Genomic DNA, 2,209 nt, shown 5'->3' with positions numbered 1-2,209 from the left:
AATAATACCAAACAAGAATCAATGAAGACATCGGTAGTTTTGAAGAAACCCCTAACGTAGTTTGCGCCACTATTCTCTCCTTATGTAAAATGTGTAGTTATAAAAATACAACCGGTGAGTTACTAGTTATATTTGCCTATACTGTACTCAATTGAATAGTAGACACACAGCACTCCCACACCGAATCCTCCCCTTCTCCTTTCCCCTTTTCAAAGAAAAAGATTGATTTTTAAATGAAGACAAAATAAAAAATGAACAAAAGACAAAAAGAAGTGCCCCTATCAACGCTATCATGTCGTTTAAGAGGCGGGCTAAAAACTAGAAGAATAAAATTATGAAAATATTTAATGAATTTAAAGTATGACGCTCACTATAATTCATACAAAGAAGTGAACTAAGAAGTGTTTTGAAACCTAGCACGGATGAAGAGAACGAGAAAAGAGATGTGTTACAATTATTATGCGAACTTATGAGAATAAAGAATTGATATCTACAATGAAAGAAAAAAGAGCCAAAACATAGAAAGATTACTTAAAGTTTAGAGTACAACAACAACATGTCAATTGAAAGGGCTTCAGAGTTGACCTATCATAGAAAACTGCATCTCCCCTCGACAGTCACTATATAATAGCAATAAAGTACAGAAAGGCCAAAGTAAAAGTAATATACAGTGACATTTATTGTGCTGGACATTTGTAATTTCTTTCATAGCAAATTTTAGTGGGTATTACGCTCATTACTATTTAATTTTGTTTCGTAAAATTGCGTATGACATAACATAAAGTCAATTTTCACGATCATGTCCACACGTTTGACGCGAAGAGACACGTGTTCCCAATGATTTTAGTGATATCTTATGGGAATAAAATAATAATCTAGGGCAATCTATAAATATCTGAACTATAAGAAACATTTTTTTTTAAAATTAAAGAAGACCTATATAGCTGTTTGTTCCGTTTTGCTAATTTTGAACACCGAATGAGAGATCCAAATATAGGGTGAACACAGGTAAAGAGGATAGTGTAAACACATACACAACTTGCACACGAACTTACACACATATTCTCTCTCTCTCTCTCTCTCTCTCTCTCTCTCTCTCTCTCTCTCTCTCTCACACACACACACAAGCACACACACATATGCACACACATACAAACACACACAAAAGACATTCCCCACCATGCAGATAGTATTATGCTCAAGAATAGCAATATCTCATACTGTCCTTTCATATAAATAACAAATTTGAAATAAATAAATTGTATAAAAACAGTCTAAACAATAAATTATGCTAGTCGACGTAGCAAAGTTGTCTAAAAAGATGCCAAACAAACTGAAAAAGCAACAGGTAATGCATGAAGAGACTAATATTATGCCTTCGGCTATACAACACTTTGATTTGGGAAAACAAAATTATGCAAAATAACGTATCTGTACATGTAAATACAATATTCACAGATTTGACATACATAAACAGTAATTAGTGTTTAGAACGAAACATGCAAGCACATATCCTGCATTTTATGCCTCCAACGTATAGTTCGAGCACTATATTATAATATTATGCTTTGATTTGTAAACGTCTATATAAACATGGTTTTTTGTGTTGAACACATTTCTTATCATCATATATAAAAACTGTCACGTACACATTCTTTAATATCCAGGAAACAACGAACGTCAGTAAACTTCAACGTGATTATGCGTCGATGAAGGGGGATAATCCATGTAGCTTTGAGAATTATCCTCCCCTGCCGGAAGTAACCTGGGAATTCCCGCCATAGCGTCAAGAGGCATCATTTGTGAGTGGGAAATAGGCGCCCCTGGAGAATGCCTGCCGATGAAGTGATGGGGCCCACCTGGCATCCCGCCCGGGCTCATATTGGGACCCATCGGGCCGTTCCCCGTCATGGGGCCGCCCGGGCCGAGAGGGGGCGGTGGTGGGGGTCCGTTAGGTCCCAGGGGTCCACTGTAGGGGGACCAGGAGTCGAGACCAGGGCCGTCGTTGGGCCCACCGTGTGACACCGGAGCCAGGGGCCCCAGAGAGAGGTCCGACTCTATGGCGTAGCCGTCTCCACCCATCCGGGGCCCTCCCAGCCCGCTGTTGCTGTCCACGTCGTCTAGACTACCTATTGGAAGACAGGGAGGATTGGGTTATAGTAATGATACTGATAATTATGATGATAATAAGATTAATGACAATAATAAT

The 2,209-nt window shown here is 38.7% G+C and overlaps 1 protein-coding gene across 10 annotated transcripts in view; it reads right to left on the bottom strand.

Annotated features, from left to right (window-relative positions):
• LOC101864271 (LIM/homeobox protein Lhx3) overlaps window positions 1-2,209 on the bottom strand; it is a 69,798-nt gene that overhangs the window by 2,412 nt on the left and 65,177 nt on the right. For 9 of the 10 annotated variants that reach the window (XM_035973352.1, XM_035973353.1, XM_005111967.3 and 6 more), the window contains one exon: window positions 1,116-2,129. In XM_035973352.1, coding sequence (XP_035829245.1) covers window positions 1,681-2,129 — 449 coding nt within the window. In that variant the 3' untranslated portion in view covers window positions 1,116-1,680. The remainder of the gene's footprint in view (window positions 1-1,115; window positions 2,130-2,209) is intronic. The other variant, XM_035973349.1, reaches the window with a different exon arrangement.

Source organism: Aplysia californica, unplaced genomic scaffold, assembly GCF_000002075.1.
Source record: "Aplysia californica isolate F4 #8 unplaced genomic scaffold, AplCal3.0 scaffold01156, whole genome shotgun sequence".
NCBI classification, from domain to species: Eukaryota; Metazoa; Mollusca; class Gastropoda; order Aplysiida; family Aplysiidae; genus Aplysia; species Aplysia californica.
Note: the sequence above shows the minus strand (reverse complement) of the source record. Positions and strands in the feature narration are given on the sequence as shown.